This window comes from Pelophylax lessonae (genome assembly GCF_965119305.1).
Source record: "Pelophylax lessonae genome assembly, chromosome: 12".
Lineage (NCBI taxonomy): Eukaryota > Metazoa > Chordata > Amphibia > Anura > Ranidae > Pelophylax > Pelophylax lessonae.
In genome coordinates, this window is record NC_138779.1 from 25,045,580 (window position 1) to 25,069,458 (window position 23,879).

The following is a 23,879-nucleotide window of genomic DNA, read 5'->3' on the forward strand; positions in this document are numbered from 1 at the left end:
AAGGTACAATGAGAGCATCAGAAATCTCCATTATCTTTTCTACAGTTGTCTTTTTTCTCAAAAATAGGGGCTGGTTTATACAGACAGTACATTTCCCTATCCATTCTGAGATTAACTTTACTTGGTTAAAGTGCACTGTGGCTGCTTGAAATCATGCATGATAGCCTTTAATAGTATTTTTATGCATATTCAGCCCCCATTGATATTATCAAGCCCATACTAATTAAGCAAAACACCAGTCACGCATTTTTCATTAATTATACAAAACAGTGCAGCGCTACTCCCTAACATTTTCTTTCAGTCCACTGCACAAATACAATTACATTTTTGGTGCAGAGTTAATGGTTTTGTGCAGTTATTTTTTTTAAATGGTTAGCATAGGGAAAGCCAATGCCAAGCAGGAAAAAAAATAAAACTTACCAACAGGATCTATCATGGATTCGAGAAGTGCAGATGAAGATGCAGAGTCCAGACCTCCTTCCCTGCCTTGGTTTGCTGGCCTATGCCCGTAAATGGCGTCCATGGCATCGTACCACTTCCAAGTACTTCGACTGTTTCCACTACAGCTGTTGGCATCCTTAATTTTTTTATATTGGCCTTTAAGCTTCTTAAGCTTTGCCCTACACTGACCCGACGTCCGTTCAAATCCCTCGGCTGCCATCCGCTGGGAAATATCTTTATACACCTTTTCATTCCTCACTGATCCATCAAGCTCACTCTGAATAACACTGTCCGCAATTATAGTAAGGAAAGTGGATAGTTCCTGAGTTGACCAGACCCTGCTGTTATTTGCAGGCATCCTTCTCCTATATCTGGACTGAGCTGCGCTTCCGTTTGACGACAGCAGTGACGTTTTCCTGTCCACCAATCAGTGGAATGTATCGTGTGACACCAGTAGCTCCGCCCTAACCGTACCGTACCATTTCCTATGGCCCTACATCTGAAGGAGGACCACGAATGGTGCGGTTTGGTTCGGTTGTATGGGCCACTTTCATAATGGAAACACCAAAAATAGCGTACCGTACCGAACCGATCCGAACCGTTCCGCTCAGTGGAAACGAGGCATAATGCTCTGTTCACATCTTAGCGTATGAATCCCGGGCAGAACTGCCGTGGTTCCGCCCGCGATCCGGAGATTATTGCAAATCGCGGGACGCCCGTGCGTTGCCCGTTGATTTGCAATAGACCCCCAAACGCTGAGCGATGTTGCCGCGATTTCCACCTGCCGAATCGCGGTAACATCGCGCAAAAAAAAATTGCGGGACGCATTACGACCAAAAAAGTACAAGAGCTTCTTTGGATCGTATTGCGTCCCGCAATTTTTTTTGCGCGATGTTACAGCGATTCGGCAGGCGGAAATCGCGGCAACATCGCTCGGCGTTTGGGGGTCTATTGCAAATCAACGGGCAACGCACGGGCGTCCCGCGATTTGCAATAATCTCCGGATCGCGGGCGGAACCACGGCGGTTCTGCCCGAGATCCATACGCTGACATGTGAACGGAGCCTTAGGCTCCGTTCACATTTGGGCGTTTTTGGAGCGTTTTTCTGCTCACTGATCAGCTCTCAAAACGCCCAACAAGACAAATCCCATTCATTGCAATGACCCCTGTTCACATCTGAGCGTTTTGACGCCCTAAGGACGCCCTAAGGAAAACGCCCAACGCTCAAAAAAGTACTTGAGCTTCTTTTTGGGCAGATCACAGGCGTTTTGTCCCATAGACCTCAATGTAAAGTGATATTTGGCGTTTCACAGGCGTTTTACAAGCGTTTAGTTGCTCCTGATCAGCTCAAACAGCACAACTCTCCACCCAGCTCTCCACCCCCTTGGCATGCCTCTGCTGTGAGCACATTTTCCTGAAACATGGAGAACAGCAGTTAGGCAGTTTAGATGACCAGACCCTGCCATACCAAGGTGACCGTAGCCTGCTGCCATACCAGGGTGACCGTAATGTAGTTTAGGTGAACTGACTCTGCTATGCCAGGTTGACCGAACTCAAGGTGACTGTGAACTGACTCTACTATGCCAGGGTGACCAAACTCTTCCATGCCAAGGTGACCGTAACGAAGTTTAGGTGAACTGACTCTGCTATGCCAGGCTGACCAAACTCTTCCATGCCAAGGTGACCGTAACGAAGTTTAGGTGAACTGACTTTGCTATGCCAGGGTGACCAAACTCTTCCATGCCAAGGTGACTGTAATGTAGTTTACAGTGAACTGACTCTACTATGCCAGGGTGACCAAACTCTTCCATGCCAAGGTGACCGTAATGTAGTTTAGGGTAAATTGACTCTGCTATGCCAAGGTGACCGTAATGTAGATATATATATGGAATCAAAAAACACCATTTTGAAGCCCTAAAACCCAATAAATGCCCCTAAAAAGTGCCTAGGCTTCTGGATCATGCCCCAGGGACTATGAATCAGGCAAAAAAAAGTTCTTAAAAATTGTCGTTTTTGATAGAGAGCCAATTATTGAAAAAATAAAAAATAAAAAAATAAAGATTTCTTTGGATTTAGTTTTAATTTTAGTGTCTGGGGGGTCTAAAAAGTGTACCTGTGAAGTTTCAGCTCTGTAGCATGTCCAGAACCATAAAAAAAAAGATCATGCAGAAGAGGAGGTCCCTGGGAGGTCCAATGCAGAGGAGGAGGTCCCTGGGAGGTTCCTTTGCAAATGTTGTAAAAAAAACACTCTGCTTTTCCATTGGTCACCAAAAACACCTGTTAAAAACGCCCAAAAAAACGCCTGTAAAACGCTTGCAAACACTTGCAAAAACGCCTATAAAAACGCCTGTAAAACGCCTGAAAATCGATAAACAAACGCCTGAAAAACGCCAACGCCTAAATGTGAACGGAGCCTAAGGGCTCTTTCACACGGGCGGTCCGATCAGATCCGCCTGTCAGTTTTTTAGGCGGATCTGATCGGATCCTCCATGCAGCTCTATGGGGCAGCGGATGTCAGCGGAGACACCTCCGCTGACACCCGCTGCCATCCGCATCCGATCCTGTCCGTGAAATCTGGACGAATGGAAACCCTATTTTTCCATCCGTTCAGTAATCAGAGCGGAGCGGATCTGATGAGAGCGGACAAGCGGTCCGCTCTCATCCGATCCCCCATAGAGGGCAGCGGGTGCTGAGACACCTCCCTCTCCGCTCTGCAAGCGGAGACGGAGCTGTCATCCGCCTGGCTCAGCGGGGATCGCGGATCGATCCCCGCTGAGCAACACGGATCCGCCTGCGGAGGCGGACCGTGTGAAAGAGCCCTAATGCTGATAGGCGTTTGTTTGTGGGAGGCTTTTTTTTTTTTTTTTCCACAGCTATTCTCTCTGCTTCCTCACAGCATGCAGCTATGCAAAGAATCGAGCATATGTCAGGCTTAGATCGTCAGGGGGGGTGAATCGAGATCGCGATTTTCATACGATTAATCGTGCAGCTCTAACGCACAGGTGTCAGTAATTGGTATTGGTGGGTACTTGAGTACAAGTATCAGTACTCCTACTCACCGGCCAGGTGGATTTGATTTAAATCACTAGTAAAGAGGCTTGATTTAAATCAACTCAATTTATATCATAATTTTTAAAGAGCAGCTGTCATGTCTGTCCCGCAGTGTTTCCTCCTCTGACCCGCTGTTGACTCACCGACATTCACTTTAATGGGACAGCTGGTGATGCGGCAGTGACACAACAAGGTGAGGGACGTGACGGCAGCAGGTGAGTGGATGCCCGCTAACAGGTGCTGACATGATGGATCTGAAATGACAGGTGCTCTTTAAATATAAGGACTCATTCTTGCTGGTAGTTGCTGTAAAATTGTGTGAATGCATCAATGCAGTGCATGTTATCTCAGCTTGGATTCAATGAATGAGTTTACCAAAAATTTAAATATTGCAGACTATACAGCCTCATGCTACATAACTAAGCTCCATTTCATGCTGAATAAACTAAATGATTAATGTATCTTAAATAGAAAACTATCTTTAGACAGATTTTTACTCCAGAAGCGTTTTATAAAAATACATTTGATAAAATGATTGAAATAAAAAAAATCAGATTTTTAATTTTTCTTTTTTTTAAATCATCGATTTTTATCCAGCCAGCTCACCAGTAAAAAAAAGCAGGTATTGGAACATTCATAGTCATAAAGCTGTTTAAAAAACAAAACAAAAAACAATACATTTATCTTTGCAAATATCTCATTGTGGTTTCTCTCTCTCTCAGCCTGAACATGGCGTCAAGAGGTACGACGGAGACCGGAAAACTCCGGCAGAACCTGGAGGAACAGCTTGATCGACTGATGCAGCAGCTCCAAGACCTGGAGGAGTGCAGGTGAGCCAGACACCGGAGATTTACTACAACCGGCACACACAGAATCTGGTGCAGCTGTGCATGGTAACCAATCAGCTTCTAATTTCAACTCGTTCCATTAAGATTTGACAATAAAACCTGGAAGCTGATTGGTTGTTGTACACAGCTGCAGCAGAATTTCTGTGTGCGCCAGTTTTAGTAAATCTACAGTCACAAGGGGGAGATTTACTAAAACTGGTGCACACAGAATCTGGTGCAGCTGTGGCGGAGTATCCAATCAGCTTCCAGCTTTTATTGTCAAAGCTCAAACCTCTTAACCACTTAAGCCCCGGAAGATTTTACCCCCTTCCTGACCAGGGCCTATTTTGCGATTCGGCACTGCGTGACTTTTAACGGACAATTGCGCGGTCGTGCGACCCTGTACCCAAAAGAAATTGATGTCCTTTTTTTCCCACAAACAGAGCTTTCTTTTGGTGGTATTTAATCACTTGTGCGATTTTTACTTTTTGCGCTATAAACAAAAAAACAGTGTCAATTTTGCAAAAATAACAATATTTTTCACATTTTCTTTTATATGAAATTCCCAAAAAAAAAAAAAGTAAAAATAATTATTAACATTTTGGGCCAATTTTTTTTTTACCATATGTTTGGTAATAAAAAACGCAAAAAGAGTATTTTGTTTGGTTTGCGCAAAAGTTATTGCGTTTACTAACAAAGGGAAAGATTTTTGTCATTTTTATTGTTTTTTTTTTTTTAACGAGTAATGGCGGCGATCTGTGATTCTTTTTTGTGGGACTGCGACATTGCGGTGGACAGATTGGACCCTTGACTGACATTTTTGACACTTTTGGGGGTACCAGTGATATTTCTACAGTAATCAGTGCTATACATATGCACTGTTACTGTAAAATGACACTGGCAGTGAAGGGGGTTAACTTTTTTTGAGAGGGAGGGGTTATGTGTGTCCCTAGGGGCATGATTCTAACTGTGATTGGCTGTGGCTTGAGGTGTAGGAACAGTGATCAACGGTCCTACATAGTAGAACCGTATGATCACCATTCCTACACAGGGGAGACTGACAGACGGCTTTGTTTACATTAGCCGCCTGCCTTTCTCCCGCTCTAACGGACGATCGCGAGTGACCGGCGGACATCGGGTCCGCCGGGCACACGCGCGGGGGGGTCCGTGACCACGCGGGAGCGGGAGCACGCCTCCGGCGGCGCGCGCTCGCTCCCTAGACCCTCACAGGCTAGCGACGTAGCCCTACGTCGCTCTGCCTGTGAGGGGCTGACCGCCGACGTAAATAGTCGTGCGGCGGTCGGCAAGTGGTTAAGGACCAGGCCTAATTCTGACAATTGTTTGTATGTTTTTTTAGCAAAGACACTGGAGAATATAATGGCGGTCGTTGCAATATTTTTTGTCAAGTGGTATTTGCGCAGCGGTCTTTTAAACACAATTTAAAAAAAAAAAGAAATACATTTCACTGCATTAAAAAAATCTAATCAGTAAAGTTAGCCCAATTTTTTTGTACATTGTGAAAGATTGTCACGCTGAGTAAATAGATACCCAACGTGTTAAGATGATACCTAACATGTTAAAATTGCGCAAACTCGTGGAAGTTAGCCCAATTTTTTTATATATTGTGAAAGATTGTCACGCTGAGTAAATAGATACCTAACGTGTTAAAATTGCGCAAACTTGTGAAACGGCGGCAAACTACAGTCCCTTTAAATCTCCAAAGGCCACGCTTTAAAATGTTTTAACGGTTACCAGTTTAGTGTTACAGAGGAGGTCTTTTTCTATCATTATTGCTCTCGCTTTGGTGATCGCGGCGATACCTCACATGTTTGGTTGGAACAACGGTTTTATTTGCGGGCGCGATTAAGTATGCGTTTTCTTTGGAGCGTGAGCTCAAGGCGACGGGGGCACTTTAAAAATATTATATTTCCTTTCTTCCTATTTCTTGTATTACATTTTTTATTTTTAGCACTGTTTTTTTTTTTTAAACATTTTTCCGTTTCTCAATGAATGCAAAGCGATTGGATGAGGTGGAGAATGTGATGTCACTGCCCTACCTCTCTACCTCCTCCAGTCAGGGAATGCTTTACATTCATTGAGATAATACATAATGTTTTGAATGGTGCCCATGCCAAGCAAGCAACCTCATGTGCTCACTAAGCAGCAGGACAGCTGCTGGGCACGGGACGTAGAACCTAGAGGAGATCAGTGTAGTATCCATGTCTATTACAGTGATTTCCAGCTCCCACAGGTATGGCACATACTGTGCTTCCACTAGGCAAACTAGGCAGCCGCCTAGGGCGCATTGCCACCTAGGGGCGCAGCCACGAGTCGGAACTCTCCTTTATTAATGATCCTTGTGAGCTGAGGGGAGGGGCAGCAGTGGGGGAGGAAGAAGGGACAGAGTAAGATTCTAGGTGTCTGGGGCAGTGGCGGAACTACCAAGCCTTGGCTTTCCACCAATGTTGGGGGTCCCCAAGAGGCAGGAAGGGAGTCCACCGGAGTGCTGCCTGCATGATGATCCTCTTCGGCTGGTGCTGTGGTGAGCACTGTGGTCCAGGAGAGGAGTGTCCTAGGAAAAGGAATCCCAGTGAAGGAGGACAGAGCGCGGGCCACTCTCTTCATACCGCTCAGTGAGCGTCCCCAGAACAGGGGATCGGGGTCCCTGGGTGTGACATGGAGGATCCCTGGTGTGAAAGGGAATTGGGGTCACCAGGTGTGTCATGGGGAATTGGAGTCACCAGGTGTTACATGGGGGATAGGGGTCACCGGGTGTAACAGGGATTCGGGGTCACCAGGTGTGCCATGGGGAATTGGAGTCACCAGGTGTGACATGGGGGATAGGGGTCACCGGGTGTAACAGGGATTCAGGGTCACCAGGTGTGCCATGAGGAATTGGGGTTCCTGGGTGTGCCATGGGGGATTGAGGTCCCCAGGTGTGACATGGAGGAACATCAGTGACCCCTGGTGTGACATATAGGACCATTGGGGTCACTGGGTATGACAGCATGACATGGAGGAACACGGGGTTCCCTGGGTGTGACATGGAGGAACATCGGGGTCAGTGGCTATGACAGCAAGACATGAATGAACATCAGGGTCCCCAGGCGTGACATGGAAAAACATCAGGGTCTCTCCGGGTATGACATGGAGGAACATCAGGGACCCCTGGTGTGACATATAGGAAAATTGGGGTCACTGGGTATGACAGCATGACATGGAGGAACACAGGGTTCCCTGGGTGTGACATGGAGGAACATCGGGGTCAGTGGGTATGACAGCAAGACATGAAGGAATATTGGGGTCCCAGAATGTGACATGGAAAAACATCAGGGTCCCTGGGTGTGACATAGAATGACATCAGGGTCCCCAGGTGTGACATGGAGGAATATGGGGGTCACTGGGTACGACAGCATAACATGGAGGAACCATCAGATCAGGGTCACTGGGTATGACAAATAGAAGTTTTTAACCCCTTCCCTTTTTATTTTTTTTTTTTTTGGGGGGGGGGGGGGGGCAAAAGTAGCTGGTCTTGCCTACGGCGTAAAATAGTCTAGCACCGGCCCTGCATACTGTACATACTTATATATGTCCAAGCTGGACCATTGGAAGATGTCTGAAAAATGTTAGCATTAAGGTGAGTTTTTTCTGTCTTGCAGGGAGGAGCTGGACACGGATGAGTATGAGGAAACCAAGAAAGAAACTTTAGAGCAACTAAGTGAATTTAATGACTCTCTGCAGAAGATTATGTCCGGGAATATGACTCTGGTCGATGAGCTGAGCGGGATGCAGCTGGTAAGAATCTTCCATTGTAGTAGGTGCGGCTCTGTCTGTGTACACACCACTTCTGGGCTGGGCCTTTTGCTGACACTTGTTGTTTGTAAGTTAAATTCAGTTGTTTTTTTTTTATGCTAGAAAATTACTTAGAGCCCCCCAAACACACACATATATATATACATTTTTTTTTTTTTTTTTTTTAGCAGGGACCCTATACCAGTGATGGTGAACCTTGGCACCCCAGATGTTTTGGAACTACATTTCCCATGATGCTAATGCACTCTGCAGTGGTTGAGCTTCATGGGAAATGTAGTTCCAAAACATCTGGGGTGCCAAGGTTCACCATCACTGCCCTAGAGCATAAAATGGAGATCGTTGCAATATTTTTTATCACACTGTATTTGCGCTGTGGTCTTACAAACGCAATTTTTTTTGGAAAAAAATTCACTTTTTTGAATAAAAAAAAGAAAACAGTAAAGTTAGCCCAATTTTTTTCTAGAATGTGAAAGATAATGTTATGCCGAGTAAATAGATACCCAACATGTTATGCTTCAAAATTGCGCACGCTCGTGGAATGGCGACAAACATTGGTACTTAAAAATCCCCATAGGCGGCCATAGGGGGAGGAGGGGTCTCGCCTGCCCTGATTTATATAAGTACTATTTGGCAGCTTTACTGTCACATGCACATAATTGGTTGGTTTTAGATGAGTCCAATGCAGCGATGGTTCTGGAGGCGGCTTGCCTTGGTTCCTATGAGGCCTTGAGGAACCTTCTTTATCGGGGCTCAGCTGCACCTTTTCCCATAACGGAGGCTATGAAAACGGTGCAGAGGGCATGGTCAAAAAAAGTTTTGATCTGAAGGTATGTTTTGATGTAAACATCACTTGTAATAGAAATAAGCATGACAGGACCTCTTTAAACACTTCCCGCCCTATAGGCAAATGACAGCGGGAAGGTGGTTGCATTATCCTGACCGGGGGCGCGCAGAGTGGCGATCAGTGATGCGGCGTGTCACTCTGACACACCGTATCTCAGATCTCGGTAAAGAGCCTACTGACGAAGGCTCTTTACCATGTGACCAGCTGTGTCCAATCACAGCTGGTCACATGGTAAATAGGAAGTGCCGATCTGCGACTCTCCTGACAGGGGGGGGGTCTGCACTGGTAATCAGAGCATTGATTACAAGTGCAGACCCTTGGGGGGGTGGTGCCACTAGAACCACCAGGGTAGCCCACCCATGTCCCCAGGGATGCCCACCATGGCCACCAGGGATGGCAGTCAGGGCTCAGGGAGCCCGCCAGTGCCCTCCCCATCAGTGCTGCCCATCATTGCCATCTATCAGTGCGGCCCATTATTGCCCACCAGTGCCGCCTATCAGTGCCACCTATCAGTGCCAATCAATGCCGCCTATCAGTGCCCAGCAGTGCCGCCTATCAGTGCCCACCCATGCTGCATATCAGTGCTACCTATCAGTGCCCAGCAGTGCTGCATATCATTGGCATCCCATCAGTGCCTCCTCATCAGTGTCTGTCAGTGCAGTCTCATCAGTGCTCATCAGTGCAGGAAAAAACATATCTATTTACAAAATTGTATAACATAAACAAAAAAACTTTTTTTTTTTTTCAAACTTTTCGGTCTTTTTTTATTTGTTTAGCAAAAAGGAAAAAACTCACAGTTGCTAAAATTCCACCAAAAGAAAGCTCTATTTGTGGGGAAAAAATGACATAAATTTGGTTTAGGTACAGTGTTGCATGACCGCGCAATTGTCATTCAAAATGCAACAGTTTTAAAAACTATAAATTGGCCTGGGTGGGAAGGGGGAGAAGTGCCGGTATTGAAGTGGTTAATGTGAGATCTGGGGTGAAAAAGACCTCACTTATCCAAGTATCCTTGGTAGTACCATCCCTTGTTCTGACGGCGGGCCACTTATCCAAGTATCCTTGGTAGTACCATCCCTTGTTCTAATGGTGGGCCACTTATCCAAGTATCCTTGGTAGTACCATCCCTTGTTCTAACGGTGGGCCACTTATCCAAGTATCCTTGGTAGTACCATCCCTTGTTCTAATGGTGGGCCACTTATCCAAGTATCCTTGGTAGTACCATCCCTTGTTCTAACGAGGGCCACTTATCCAAGTGTCCTTGGTAGTACCATCCCTTGTTCTAATGGCGGGCCACTTATCCAAGTATCCTTGGTAGTACCATCCCTTGTTCTAACGGTGGGCCACTTATCCAAGTATCCTTGGTAGTACCATCCCTTATTCTAACGGTGGGCCCCTTATCAAAATACCCTTGGTAGTACCATCCCTTGTTTTAACGGCGGGCCACTTATCCAAGCATCCTTGGTAGTACCATCCCTTGTTGTAACGGCAGGCCACTTATCCAAGTATCCTTGGTAGTACCATCCCTTGTGATAACGGCGGGCCACTTATCCAAGTATCCTTGGTAGTACCATCCCTTGTTCTAATGGTGGGCCACTTATCCAAGTATCCTTGGTAGTACCATCCCTTGTTCTAACGAGGGCCACTTATCCAAGTGTCCTTGGTAGTACCATCCCTTGTTTTAACGGCGGGCCACTTATCCAAGCATCCTTTGTAGTACCATCCCTTGTTCTAATGGGGGGCCACTTATCCAAGTATCCTTGGTAGTACCATCCCTTGTTGTAACGGCGGGCCACTTATCCAAGTATCCTTGGTAGTACCATCCCTTGTGATAACGGCGGGCCACTTATCCAAGTATCCTTGGTAGTACCATCCCTTGTTCTAACGAGGACCACTTATCCAAGTGTCCTTGGTAGTACCATCCCTTGTTCCAATGGGGGGCCACTTATCCAAGTATCCTTGGTAGTACCATCCCTTGTTCTAACGGTGGGCCACTTATCCAAGTATCCTTGGTAGTACCATTCCTTGTTCTAACGGCGGGCCACTTATCCAAGTATCCTTGGTAGTACCATTCCTTGTTCTAACGGCGGGCCACTTATCCAAGTATCCTTGGTAGTACCATCCCTTGTTCTAACAAGGGCCACTTATCCAAGTATCCTTGGTAGTACCATCCCTTGTTCTAACGAGGGCCACTTATCCAAGTATCCTTGGTAGTACCATCCCTTGTTCCAATGGGGCGCCACTTATCCAAGTATCCTTGGTAGTACCATTCCTTGTTCTAACGGCGGGCCACTTATCCAAGTATCCTTGGTAGTACCATCCCTTGTTCTAACGGTGGGCCACTTATCCAAGTATCCTTGGTAGTACCATCCCTTGTTCTAATGGTGGGCCACTTATCCAAGTATCCTTGGTAGTACCATCCCTTGTTCTAACGAGGGCCACTTATCCAAGTGTCCTTGGTAGTACCATCCCTTGTTCTAATGGCGGGCCACTTATCCAAGTATCCTTGGTAGTACCATCCCTTGTTCTAACGGTGGGCCACTTATCCAAGTATCCTTGGTAGTACCATCCCTTATTCTAACGGTGGGCCCCTTATCAAAATACCCTTGGTAGTACCATCCCTTGTTTTAACGGCGGGCCACTTATCCAAGCATCCTTGGTAGTACCATCCCTTGTTGTAACGGCAGGCCACTTATCCAAGTATCCTTGGTAGTACCATCCCTTGTGATAACGGCGGGCCACTTATCCAAGTATCCTTGGTAGTACCATCCCTTGTTCTAATGGTGGGCCACTTATCCAAGTATCCTTGGTAGTACCATCCCTTGTTCTAACGAGGGCCACTTATCCAAGTGTCCTTGGTAGTACCATCCCTTGTTTTAACGGCGGGCCACTTATCCAAGCATCCTTTGTAGTACCATCCCTTGTTCTAATGGGGGGCCACTTATCCAAGTATCCTTGGTAGTACCATCCCTTGTTGTAACGGCGGGCCACTTATCCAAGTATCCTTGGTAGTACCATCCCTTGTGATAACGGCGGGCCACTTATCCAAGTATCCTTGGTAGTACCATCCCTTGTTCTAACGAGGGCCACTTATCCAAGTGTCCTTGGTAGTACCATCCCTTGTTCCAATGGGGGGCCACTTATCCAAGTATCCTTGGTAGTACCATTCCTTGTTCTAACGGCGGGCCACTTATCCAAGTATCCTTGGTAGTACCATTCCTTGTTCTAACGGCGGGCCACTTATCCAAGTATCCTTGGTAGTACCATCCCTTGTTCTAACAAGGGCCACTTATCCAAGTATCCTTGGTAGTACCATCCCTTGTTCTAACGAGGGCCACTTATCCAAGTATCCTTGGTAGTACCATCCCTTGTTCCAATGGGGCGCCACTTATCCAAGTATCCTTGGTAGTACCATTCCTTGTTCTAACGGCGGGCCACTTATCCAAGTATCCTTGGTAGTACCATTCCTTGTTCTAACGGCGGGCCACTTATCCAAGTATCCTTGGTAGTACCATTCCTTGTTCCAATGGTGGGCCACTTATCCAAGTATCCTTGGTAGTACCATCCCTTGTTCTAACGAGGGCCACTTATCCAAGTATCCTTGGTAGTACCATCCCTTGTTCCAATGGGGCGCCACTTATCCAAGTATCCTTGGTAGTACCATTCCTTGTTCTAACGGCGGGCCACTTATCCAAGTATCCTTGGTGGTACCATCCCTTGTTCTAACGGTGGGCCACTTATCCAAGTATCCTTGGTAGTACCATCCCTTGTTCTAACGGTGGGCCACTTATCCAAGTATCCTTGGTAGTACCATCCCTTGTTCTAACGGTGGGCCACTTATCCAAGTATCCTTGGTAGTACCATCCCTTGTTCTAACGGCATGCCCTTCCAGACAGAGCAAAAATAGAATTGTTTTTTTTTTTTTTTTTTTTTTGTTTTTACCATGTCATGCCGAGCTCATCAAGAATCATTAGACACCATTTAACGCTTAACTAATTTCTTACAGGCCACTAGGACACGTCATAAAGGGGCTTCTGTGTGCAGAGAGCTTGTAAAATGTAAAGTAATTATTTAGCCATTTGACCGTATCACACTCACTATTCATGTTTACTGCTGAGGAAATAAAATCGGCACGGACATTAGAGGGTGGTCAGATGTCTACATGATGCAACCACCCTCAGGGTACACATTAACCCTACGGGGGCGCTGTATAAACTTGTCAGGAAAACTCCTGTCTCATGTTTATGGGGGTTTATAAAGAACAACTTCGGCCGAAACAGACTTAGTGTTTTGGGTGGAGTGGAATGGAGCAGGACCCAATACAATCACGTATCTCTCCTGCAGGCCAGGATAAAGTACCTTCTATTTATTCTATAAAGAAGAGGTAAATGGGATTTTAAAGGTGCAAAAATGTACCCAACATTTATCAAAGATTAAAAAAAAAAAAAAAAAACAATTTATTATTTATTGAAAACATCACAAAATTCATTAAACAAAAAATATCAAAAAGTCAAAACCATTGCACAATATTCCTACAATTGCGGTGACTCCAGCTCTACATGTACGACGGTTCGCGGGAGTGATCCTGGGGACGCGCGCACGCTTATTTGCCAGCAGGGAAGCTGATCCTCAGGGCCGGCAGCCGCGATTGCCGCCAGGCACACGCTATCGCTCCCGTGAAGAGAGAGCGGCGGTCTGTTGTTGTAAACACAGCAGACCGTTGTTCTCTCAGCAATCAATGCAGAGCTCCTGTGTGCCTTCTATTTAGGATCACAGGTCTCTGTGTTGATTTCACAAGCCCATCCCCCCACAGTTAGAAAACAACCCCCAGGCTCACATTTAACCCTTTAATCGCCCCTGGGTTAACCCCTTCCCTGCCAGTGTCATTATTACAGTAACAGTTCATATTTCTAGCACTGATTACTGTAGTAATGTCACTGGTCCCCCCAAAAGTGTCAAAAATGTCAGTTAGGGGTCCGATCTGTCTGCTGCAATGTCACAGTCCCGCTAAAAATTGCTGATCGCCGCCATTACTAGGAAAAAAATAAATAAAAATGACATACATTTTTCCCCTAGTTTGTAGACCCGATAACTTTTGCGTAAACCAATCAAAGTACACTTATTTGGATTTTTTTTTCACCAAAAATATGTAGCAGAAAACAAATTGGCCTAAAATGATGAAAAAATTAGATTTTTATGTTTTTTTTTGGGGGGGGGGGGGGATGTTTTAAAGCAGAAAGTGAAAAATATATATATTTTTTTTTTTCAGAATTGTTGCTTTTTTTTTGGTTTATAGCGCAGAAAATAAAAAATCACACAGGTGATCAAAAACCGCCATAAGAATGTTTGTGGGGAAATTTATTATATTTGTGGGGAAAAAAGGACATCGATTTTATTTGGGTACAGCGTCGCGCGACAGTGCAATTGTCCGTTAAAGTAATGCAGTACCGAATTTCAAAAAATAGTTTGGTCATTAAGGGGGGAAATCTTCCGGTGTTCCGTGAAAAACCATACCCGTGAAAATTCCATACCCTCGTCACTTCCGGTGCACCTACGTCATTGAACAGCTGAGAAGCTTACTAGTGCGCATGCTCTTGAGGGTAGGGAATTTTAACGGTAAGAGCCAAGATCTCCGTGATTTAGATTTCATAGACCCGCCGCCGCTTTTACATATAGTAGCCAAGGGGAAGTGACAGGGGTAGGAGCGGAGATGATTCATGTTGCAGCCGAGATGTTTTAATGTAACCTTTAATGTAACCGCCGCAACAGCTGAGGTGGTGTAACGTTACAACACACTACTGTGAACATTCCCTACCCTCCGAGCATGCGCAATGCTAAGCTCCTCAGCTGTTCAATGACGTATCCGGAGCTGTGAGCATGCGCACTGCTACGCTGCTCAGCTGTTCCATAACGTTTATGACAGGAAGTGACGTGGGTATGGAATTTTCACGGGGTATGGTTTTTTAACGTTACACCGGTCCTGAAATGGTTAAACAGACAAAATTTGGGAATTTCACTCACTTCTATTGCCGGTAACGATGGTCACCACCAGGACAAAGGTGAATCTCCTGAACAGCAGCACAGACGGGGGGAAAAAACTGACAGATGGTCTAACTCTCCACATTTTGTTTTCTTAGATATGTCAGATTATTGCGGGTTTTGCTTCCATTTTAGTTCTTCCGTTTTGATTATCAGCAATTTATCATTGTTTTTCATGTCAAACATAGGCCTGTACTTTTTACTCCTGTATCACATACGACTCTTTTATCTTGCAGGCTATTCAAGCAGCGATCAGCCAGGCCTTCAAGACCCCAGAGGTCATCCGGATGTTTGCCAAAAAGCAGCCAGGGCAGCTGAGGACGCGGTTAGGAGAGGTGAGATCTCCCCCATTGGCCGGTGTCACAAGTCCTGTACCAATCAGGGGCAAAAGCTGTCTTTACTTCATGTCTGTATTCTAGATGGACCGGGATTTAATGGTCGGAAAACTTGGAAGAGACCTCTATACTCAGCAGAAAGGGGAGATCCTGACGGCTCTGAGAAAACTTGGAGAGAAGGTAATATAGATGAGTTACAGCTTTGTTCCCCCCCCCCCTCCTCTTTTTCAGACGGTTAAAAGATAAGATCACCTTAAGGCTCGGTTCACACTGGGGCGGCACGACTCTGTACTACTTCGGGGGCGACTTGTGCATTCCCATGCACCACGACTTCGGAGCGACTTGCATGGACTTCACATAATGGAAGTCGCCCCGAAGTAGTACAGAGTCGGGTCGCCCCGAAGTAGTATAGGACCCTTTTTCTAAGTCGGAGCGACTTGTGTCGCTCCTATTAGAATGGGTCCTGTAGCAGTCAATAGACCACGAGGGAAAAGACGCTGAAAAGTCGCCTGACAAGTCGCGCTAGTGTGAATCGAGTCTTAGGGAAAAAATAATAAATGCACATATTTTTGCAGAAAAAAAAGTGCATTTATTTACTTACTTTTCCCCAAAGAGGCTGCAAAGCATTTCCCCCCATGATCAAGTGGATTGTGGGTGCAATGTCAGGCTCCTGCAGACAAGCCCTGCAGCTTTCAGCCTGTACCTCTGTATGGACTGTTTCATTTTGAATGCTGCAGGGCTTGTAAATTAACTACAGGAGTGCACGTTGGCACCCATGCAGTTCACTGAGAAATAATATATATATAGACATATACCGCGCTAGGCAACAACTAATTTATAAAAAGGGTGAGAAAAGCAGCTGACACAAAATCTTTAATGTTTGCAAAAGATCAAAATAATAGTGATAGAACAGGTGCAGCACTGATCAGTTTCAAAAGCACCCACATCCGACATAGGAATATAAATAAAATCTTCTGATAGCATGCTATGGAGACCACCACCGACACCCAATTCCACAGCCTCTAACCAATTAGCATAGGCCCTCATTACAAAGGACTATGGAAGGGGGACGTGGCCTGGAGCGGCATGCGATTGGACGTGTGTGAGCAGCGCTCCAATCTCCTTTCACCGCTTCTCCTGTAACCCTGATCTCCTTCTTTGGGCTCCCCGTGTTGGCTGCTCAGCCCGGACACCGCTGCACCATGTCTCCGCTGAAAAAACCCAGGAAACCCTGGCAAAGCTAGACAAGTTCCGCCAAAACTCTGGCAAAGCTAGACAAGTTCCACCGCCAGGATAAGGAATCCTGTCCCCAACATGCGGGAGGCGGGCTCGGCTGGAGCAGATACAGCTACTGTAAGTCATCTCAGCGTGTCAGGCTTCCCTCACCTCCAAGATAGATGAGGTGAAGATAGACATATCCCTCGTAAGACAAGACCTACAGAAGCTGAGCGAGAGGGTCACGGAGGCTGAGAACCGCATCAGCAGTGTGGAGGACTCCCTGCCCCCCTACAAACGGCCTCGGATGGCCTCCAGCTGCAGGTGAGCCAAATTCTCCTTAAGCAGGACGACATGGAGAACAGGCTGCGCTGCTTCAATAACAAAGTTCTATGGAAGCAGTAGATAGTTAATAGGTACTGGCAGCACTGGAATCATGACGGCTTGTCATCACAGTATTCCTCTCCATTGTGTTTCCATACAAAAAGATCATAATTCGGGAATAAATGGAACAATCTTCATAGTGTATACTGTCATGTCATGTGTATACTGTCACATCGTGACGAAACGCGTATGGAGGCGCCAACGACACACCGCGTTCTTGCAGTCCGGGATATCGCTGCCATCTTGTTGGTTGGAAATGGACATATAACGCTACATGCTGGATGTGCTCAGTCTCTTCTGTGTAAGTGATTTTGATTCTTAATAAAGTAGTATTATGACAGTATACACTATGAGGATTGTTCCATTTATTCCCGCATGATGATCTTTTTGTATGGAGACACAATGGAGAGGAATACGTGTCTCCATACAAATAGGTCATCATGCGGGAATAAATGGAACAATCCTTTTAGTGTATACTATCATAATACTACTTTATTAAGAATCAAAATCACTTACACAGAAGTAAGAGACTGAGCATATCCAGCATGTAGCGTTATATATCCATTTCCAACCATCAAGATGGCAGCAGTATCCCGGACTGCAAGAACGCTGAGCGTCGTTGGCTCCTCCCTACGCGTTTCGTCCTGATATGACGTGACAGTATACACTATGAGGATTGTTCCATTTATTCCCGCATGATGATCTTTTTGTATGGAGACACAATTGAGAGGAATACTGTGGTGACAAGCCGTCATGATTCCAGTGCTGCCTGTACCTATTAACTATCTACTGCTTCCATAGACCTTTGTAATGAGGGTCTATGCTAATTGGTAAGAGGCTGTGGTTTTGGGTGTGAGTGGTGGTCTCCATAGCATACTATCAGAAGACTTTATTTGTATTCCTATGTCAGATGTAGGTTCTTTTGTAACTGATCAGCGCTGCACCTGTTCTATCACTGAGAAATGCAAGTCGTCTGCTGCGGTGGCAGACAGGAATTGTGGTTTATTCATTCACAGATTGCTGTGAATGCATAATGCGGCTGTGCGGGCAGAACCCTGCATAGCTACGCTGTTTTTGAAAAGTGATAGCAGGTGCAGGGAGAAGAACCCTCTGCCTGTTGTCACGAGGGGATTGAGCGGGTCCAGGGTCACCCTAAATTTGGGTGTAACATGTAACGTGCTGCAAAAGCTGAACTTAGCCCTGAAAGTGTAACATATTTTGTGTTGGTGTTTTTTTAGTTGACGCCAGAGGAGGAAGCTTTCCTTGCAGAGAATGCAGGTGCTGCGCTCAGCCAGTTTCAGAAGGTCTCAGAAGGGTTAGGTGAGTCAAATAACCGGTCTGAATACTTCTAGTAGTGAGGAAGCAAAGTGGCCCAGTGGTGAGTCGTTTTGCAGTGCAGCTAAGTGATCTCCCTTCATTGCCTACCAGAAAAACTGTCTGAATGTAGGTTGATCGTTCTCATTGCTATGTCCTTTCCTCCCACTATAATACTGACCAATGATAAGGGCCTATCAGCCCTTTCTGCATACCAACCAGATCTGCAAAAATGGATCTAATGCTTCATACCGTACATCAGAGTTTGGATTTTCATCGTTATGCTTGCACCAGCTGCAGAGTACATTGACTTTACCGGTATGCTTGTTGTAATCAACATGGAATGTACAATAATAGAGAAGATTCAGTGAAGGGAAAAAAGTACCCCGCTAATTTTGTACGTTTGCCCGCTGACAAAGAAATGATCAGCCTATCATTTTAATCGAAGGTTTATTTTACCAGTGAGAGACAGAATAACAACAAAAATATCCAGAAATAGGCATTTCAAAAAAGTTATAAATTGATTTGCATTTTAATGAGTGAAATAAGTATTTGACTCCTTCGCAAAACATGACTTAGTAGTTGGTGGCAAGACTCTTGTTGGCATCACAGGTCAGACGTTTCTTGTAGTTGGCCACCAGGTTTGCACACATCTCAGGAGGGATTTTGTCCCACTCCTCTTTGCAGATCCTCTCCAAGTCATTAGGGTTTTCTAGGGTGATGTTTGGTAAATCGAACCTTCAGCTCCCTCCACATATTTTCTATGGGATTAAGGTCTGGAGACTGGCTAGGCCACGCCAGGACCTTAATGTGTTTCTTCTTGAGTCACTCCTTTTTTCCTTGGTCGTGTGTTTTGGGTCATTGTCATGCTGGAATATCCAAACACAACCCATTTTCAATGCCCTGGCTGAGGGAAGGAGGTTCTCACCCAAAATTTGACGGTACATGGCCCCATCCATTGTCCCTTTTGATGCGGTGAAGTTGTCCTGTCCCCTTAGCAGAAAAACACCCCCAAAGCATAATGTTTCTACCTCAATGTTTGATGGTGGGGATGGTGTTCTCTTCGGGTCATAGGCAGCATTCCACCTCCTCCAAACACAGCGAATTTAGTTGATGTCAAAGAGCTCGATTTTGGTCTCATCTGACCACAATACTTTCAACCAGTTCTCCTCTGAATCATTCTGATGTTCATTAGCAATCTTCAGTCGGGCCTGTACATGTGCTTTCTTGAGCAGGGGGACCTTGCGGGCGCTGCAGGATTTCAGTCCTTCTCGGCGTAGCGTGTTACCAATTGTTTTCTTGGTGACTATGGTCCCAGCTGCCTTGAGATCATTGACAAGATTCTCCCGTGTAGTTCTGGGCTGATTCCTCACTGTTCTCATGATCATTGAAACTCCATGAGGTGAGATTTTGGAGAACTTGCATGGAGCCCAGACCGAGGGAGATTAACAGTTATTTTGGGTTTCATTCATTTGCAAATAATCGCACCAACTGTTGTCACCCTCTCACCCATCTGCTTGGTGATGGTCTTGTAGCCCATTCCAGCCTTGTGTAGGTCTATAATCCTGTCCCTGACATCCTTGGACAGCTCTTTGGTCTTGGAGAGATTGGAATCTGATTGATTGCTTCTGTGGACAGGTGTCTTTTATATGGGTAACAAGCTCCAATTAGGAGCACTCCCTTTAGGAGAGTGCTCCTAATCTCAGCTTGTTACCTGTATAGAAGACACATGGGAGTCAGAAATCTTACTGATTATTAGGGGATCAAATACTTATTTCACTCATTAAAACTGCAAATCAATTTATAACTTTTTTGAAATGCTTTTTTCTGGATAATTTTGTTGTTTTTCTGTCTCTCACTGTTAAAATAAACCTACCATTAAAATCCTAGATTGATCATTTCTTCAGTGGTCAAATGTACAAAATCAGCAGGGGATCAAATACTTTTTTCCCACACTGTAGTGGGAGAGAAACATACTGGCTCCCAACTGATGATCACTGTCATTTGAAAAGTATTTTCTGCCTCTGAGCCTTTAATTTAATCCCCGGACAGGCGAAGCTGCTTTTGTGTCTGACAGCGGGGTTTTACAGCAATCTGGTAAAGCGGGACTGTGGGGGGGGGGGGGGGGGTCCAGTATAAGGTCACCTTGCAGATTTTCTGTTAAGGTGAACTTACACTTAAAGGTCCATGTAATGTGCATGCTGGTGTGTGTTGTGCATACCCACTGCAGTGCTTTGTTGAAACACATTTTATTTTTTTTATTTTATATAACTTTACACCTCATTTAACGCTTGGCCTGTCAGCATGTTGTGATGCATTATATCGTGTTGGAGCATGCTGCGCAAAAGTGCAACGTGTCCAAGGTTATAAGGCAAGTTGCTTTGTCTCTGCTTTGGGGCTGCATTGGGCAATGAGGCTGGTGTGAACAAATGTTTAATGGTAAATAAACCGTGGAGAAGAAAGCTTTTGCCTTACCTTCAGTGCTGACTGCCAGATCCTTTAGAGCTGCTTAACACAAGTCTATATTGAAATCTCTGCACACGTCCAGAGGAAAAAGAACTTGGGTCCATTATATATGAACAGGTTTCTGTGTGTTCCCGTCATCAGTCAGAGCCTGGTGTCTTATGACCCCGTTCATCATGTGATGTGTGGGAATTCTCCCACGCTTCACGCTGTGCCAAACTCATATTTCACATAACCCAGCAGCTGCAGTTCGGAAACCCTTAGGGACACCAGGAAAGTGTGAGTGAGCAGGAAGATTAAAAAAAACACCAGCACATCAATAGGGCATTCTAGGACCTTTAGCTTGGCAACAACTGCACTTCCAGAAGTTGTACGTTCATCCCAGCCCCCCCCCCCCTTTCCAGAAGTTGTAAATTCATCCCGTGCCCCCTTCCTGACGTTGGAAGTTTATCCCGTCCCCCTTCCAGACGTTGGAAGTTTATCCCGTCCCCCTTCCAGACGTTGGAAGTTTATCCCGTCCCCCTTCCAGACGTTGGAAGTTCATCCCGACCCCTTCCAGACGTTGGAAGTTCATCCCGTCCACCCTTCCAGATGTTGGAAGTTCATCCCGTCCCCCCTTCCTGACGTTGGAAGTTCATCCCGTCCACCCTTCCAGATGTTGGAAGTTCATCCCGTCCCCCCTTCCAGACGTTGGAAGTTCATCCCGACCCCTTCCAGACGTTGGAAGTTCATCCCGTCCACCCTTCCAGATGTTGGAAGTTCATCCCGTCCCCCCTTCCTGACGTTGGAAGTTCATCCCATCCACCCTTCCTGACGTTGGAAGTTCATCCCGTCCACCCTTCCTGACGTTGGAAGTTCATCCCGTCCACCCTTCCTGACGTTGGAAGTTCATCCCGTCCCCCCTTCCTGACGTTGGAAGTTCATCCCGTCCCCCCTTCCTGATGTTGGAAGTTCATCCCGTCCCCCCTTTCTGACGTTGGAAGTTCATCCCGTCCCCCCTTCCTGACATTGGAAGTTTTTCATGTCCCCCCTTCCAAACGTTGGAAGTTTATCACGTCCCCCCTTCTAGAAGTTGGAAGTTCATCCTGTCCCCCCTTTCAAATGTTGGAAGTTTTTTACGTCCCCCCCCCCCTTCCAAACCTTGGAAGTTTATCACGCCCCCCTTTCTAGATGTTGGAAGTTAATACTGTCCCCCCTTCCCGACGTTGGAAGTGCATTCCGTCCCCCCTTCCAGACGTTGGAAGTTTATCTTCTCCCCCATTCCAGAAGTTGGAAAAACTTTTATTTACAGTGTTGTCTATAGGTGTGTTGACCTTGAAATCTATTTATAGTAGAGGTGTTGATTTTGTGTCTTGGAACCAACTGCCGGTCCTCTGTCTTTATTATGATGATCTTTTATCATAATTATTTGAATAGGAATCACTCTTTGAGCCAAACAACCTTGCTCATTCAAGCCAGTGTCACAGGTTCTCTTTATAGTCCATCTCCCTTGCTGCTAATGTTCCTTTCCCATGATCCCATACAGTTCAGAGCAGAAGAGTCTGTGTGATCACCATGTTTAGCTTACACAAGGTTAAGGACTCCAAACCCCTCACTCAACTGTGACCAATCAGGAGCCATTTACTGCATTTTAGGAGGAAGAAGAAAAGGCCACATATTCACCCATACCCAGAAGTACTGAGGATTGCTGAAAAAAACTAGTAACAGAGGAGATTGGCTATATACATACCTTGTAGTGACTACTACTGTGATTTTCAGTCTACACAGGGATTGGTCAGATATGAGATATGTATGATTAAATTAGTCCAAGCTAGACCAATGTACAGCTGTGGCCAAAAGATTTGAGAATGACAAAAATATTAATTTTCACAAAGTCTGCTGCTTCAGTGTTTTTAGATCTTTTTGTCAGATGTTACTATGGTATGCTGAAGTATAATTACAAGCATTTCATGAGTGTCAAAGGCTTTTATTGACAATTACATGAAGTTTATGCAAAGAATCAATATTTGCAGTGTTGGTCCTTCTTTTTCAAGACCTCTGCAGTTCAACCTGGCATGGTGTCAGTCAACTTCTGGGCCACAAATTATAAATTGGTATCGAAAATGTGCTGCGCTATGAATAGTGATGGTGATATCACCAATTGTACCATTAGTGTTCAAAATATTAAACATTAAAAAAATACATTGAATCATATAAATAACTCAAAACGTAAATCAAACAGTCCGTACAATAAAAAGTGAGAAAAAGGATTCTAAATCCAAAAAAAGTCCACAGTGATTTAGTGAAAAAATAGGAGATTAAGTGAATCAGCCACAAGCCCCAGTGATCATTAAATCCACACGGCACTTTAGGGATGAAAGGAACACCAATGTGCAAGTCACCAAGTAATTAAATAAGCTGGCAGCTTACCGAAGTGAGTGGGTCACTCAAATTAATGAGTAAACCTGTATGAACTTATTTGATGGTAATGCCAGGAGTAGCCACAGGGTGTCACCTCACCGAACTCAAACCAGATATCCACATAATGGAAACAGGGAAAATATTGACAGGGACATAGCGTAACTCCGCATATAAAATCCGTTTATTATATTAAAAGACAGGTATCACACTCACATGTATGATGAATGTCACAAGCATATAGGGCTAGAAGAAACCGCATCAGAAACGAACGAACATCTCCCTCGGTATAGTAGATCTTGGAAGCCGGCTGTTGGGGGCGTGGTTGCGTCACGTCTGGCTCACCCGACCGGTTTTGTCATACGCTTGACGTCTTCTGGGCCACATCCTGACTGATGGCCGCCCATTCTTGTATAATCAATGCTTGGATTTTGTCAGAATTTGTGGGTTTTTTTTGTTCACCTGTCTCTTGAGGATTGACCACAAGTTCTTAATGGGATGAAGGTCTGGGGAGTTTCCTGGCAGTGGACCCAAAATTTCAATGTTTTGTTTCCAAAGCCACTTAGTTATCACTTTTGCCTTATGGCAAGGTGCTCCATCATGCTGGAAGAGGCATTGTTCCTCACCAAACTGTTCTTGGATGGTTGGGAGAAGTTGCTCTCTGAGGATGTTTTTGTACCATTCTATATTCATGGCTGTGTTCTTAGGCAAAATTGTGAGTGAGCCCACTACCTTGGCTGAGAAGCAACCCCACAC

At 45.4% G+C, this 23,879-nt stretch overlaps 1 protein-coding gene across 1 annotated transcript in view; it reads left to right on the forward strand.

The window, feature by feature from the left end:
• Positions 1–23,879, forward strand: part of LZIC (leucine zipper and CTNNBIP1 domain containing) — a 38,544-nt gene that overhangs the window by 11,310 nt on the left and 3,355 nt on the right. The window contains exons 2-6 of the mRNA XM_082274388.1: positions 4,215–4,322; positions 7,979–8,114; positions 15,252–15,350; positions 15,435–15,530; positions 18,188–18,269. Of these exons, the coding sequence (XP_082130514.1) occupies positions 4,222–4,322; positions 7,979–8,114; positions 15,252–15,350; positions 15,435–15,530; positions 18,188–18,269 (514 nt within the window). The 5' untranslated portion in view covers positions 4,215–4,221. The remainder of the gene's footprint in view (positions 1–4,214; positions 4,323–7,978; positions 8,115–15,251; positions 15,351–15,434; positions 15,531–18,187; positions 18,270–23,879) is intronic.